The sequence below is a fragment of the Mandrillus leucophaeus genome, unplaced genomic scaffold (assembly GCF_000951045.1).
Source record: "Mandrillus leucophaeus isolate KB7577 unplaced genomic scaffold, Mleu.le_1.0 Scaffold53, whole genome shotgun sequence".
Taxonomy (NCBI): Eukaryota; Metazoa; Chordata; class Mammalia; order Primates; family Cercopithecidae; genus Mandrillus; species Mandrillus leucophaeus.
In genome coordinates, this window is record NW_012105697.1 from 714,328 (window position 1) to 716,209 (window position 1,882).

The following is a 1,882-nucleotide window of genomic DNA, read 5'->3' on the forward strand; positions in this document are numbered from 1 at the left end:
ATGCCTTCCACGCTCCGTGCCCTGCTCTGCCTCGGTGAGTTCCTGCATGGAAGGGGAATGGGATCAGGGTGTGCCTGGGAGGCAACGGGTCTCATTATGCCCGTCTTCCAGGGCTGTGTCTGAGCCAGAGAATCAGCGCCCCGAAGCGTGAGTCCTTCCTTCAAAGCCCAGGGTCACTCTTTCGGGTTCAGGCCAAGCACCGTCCACCCAAGCACAGCTGGGGAGAGGGGGCGGGGTGCTGGCTTCCCAGGAGGGCCTGGGGCCAGCAGCAGGGTGGAGCCTACGGTTGGGGGGTCGGGGCTCAGCTGGAACTCCAGCCTCTGATTCCCTTCCAGAGACTCTCCCAAAACCCATCATCAGGGCCGAATCCACTTACATGGTTCCGAAGGAAAAGCAAGCGACCCTCTGTTGCCAGGGAAGTTATGGCGCTGTTGAATACCAGCTGCATTTTGAAGGAAGCCTTTTTGCCGTGGAGAGACCAAAACCGCCTGAACGGATTAATGGAGTCAAATTCCACATCCCGGACATGAACTCCCGCAAGGCAGGGCGATACAGCTGCATCTATCGGGTTGGGGAGCTCTGGTCAGAGCGCAGCGACTTGCTGGATCTGGTGGTAACAGGTAACTGTCCGGTTCTCTAACTGGAGAGTGAGCTCAGTCTGCATCTGGGATGGAGCATCATCTATAAACTCTTCCAAGCCCCACTCAGACACTGCTTGTCTGGGTAGGAGGTTGGAGGAGGGGTGATCCCCATCACAATCTCAGCCTACAAGGCGTTGTCTGCAGACAGTGTCTCTATGTCCTACGAGCAGATGTGTCCTCGGTCAAGTTCTCCAAGACACAGATTCTGAGATAGATATTTGTGTGCAGGGGTATGACTGAGGAACGTCCTCAAAAACAACACCTGTGGGCCAGGCGCAGTGGCTGACACTTTGCTTCCCTCACCCATCACAGGTGGTGGGGTTTTCCTGTTTGTTTTGAGAAGAGTTTCACTCTTGTCACCCAGGCTGGAGTGCAATGGTGCAGTCTCCCGTCACTGCAACCTCCACCTCCTGGGTTCAAGTGATTCTCCAGCCTCAGCTTCCCAAGGAGCTGGGATTACAGGCGCCCACCACCACGCCAATTTTTGTATTTTTGGTAGAGACAGGGTTTCACTCTGTTGACCAGGGTGGTCTCAAACTCCTGACCTCAGGTGATCCGCCCGCCTCAGCCTCCCAAAGTGCTGGGATTACAGGTGTGAGCCATCGCGCCTGGCCAGGTGGTGTTTTTCTAAAAAACAACATTTAGCTTTTTTTTTTTTTTTTGAGACACCCTCGCTGCAGTGTAGTGGTGCAATCTCAGCTCACTGCAACCTCTGCCTCCCGGATTCAAGCAATTCTCCTGCCTCAGCCTCCCAAGTAGTTGGGATTACAGGCATGGGCCACCACGCCCAGCTAATTTTTGCATTTTTAGTAGAGACGGGGTTTCACCATGTTGGCCAGGCTGGTCTCAAACTCCTGACCCAGGAGGTCGAGGCTTCAGTGAGCCAAGATAGTGCCATGGCACTCCAGCCTGGGGAACAGAGCAAGACCCTGTACCATTTTAAAAAATGGTTTAGCGGCCGGGCGCAGTGGCTCACGCCTGTAATCCCAGCACTTTGGGAGGCCAAGGTGGGTGAATCACGAGGTCAGGAGATCGAGACCATCCTGGCTAACACAGTGAAACCCCGTTTCTACTAAAGAATACAAAAAACTAGCCGGGCATAGTGGCGAGCACCTATAGTCCCAGCTACTCGGGAGGCTGAGGAAGGAGAATGGCATGAACCCAGGAGGTAGAGGTTGCAGTGAGCCGAGATTGTGCCATTGCACTCCAGCCTGGGTGACAGAGCAAGACTCCATCTCAAA

At 54.6% G+C, this 1,882-nt stretch overlaps 1 protein-coding gene across 1 annotated transcript in view; it reads left to right on the forward strand.

Annotated features, from left to right (window-relative positions):
• Positions 1-1,882, forward strand: part of NCR1 (natural cytotoxicity triggering receptor 1) — a 5,950-nt gene continuing 4,068 nt past the window's right edge. The window contains exons 1-3 of the mRNA XM_011997012.1: positions 1-34; positions 112-147; positions 336-620. Of these exons, the coding sequence (XP_011852402.1) occupies positions 1-34; positions 112-147; positions 336-620 (355 nt within the window). The remainder of the gene's footprint in view (positions 35-111; positions 148-335; positions 621-1,882) is intronic.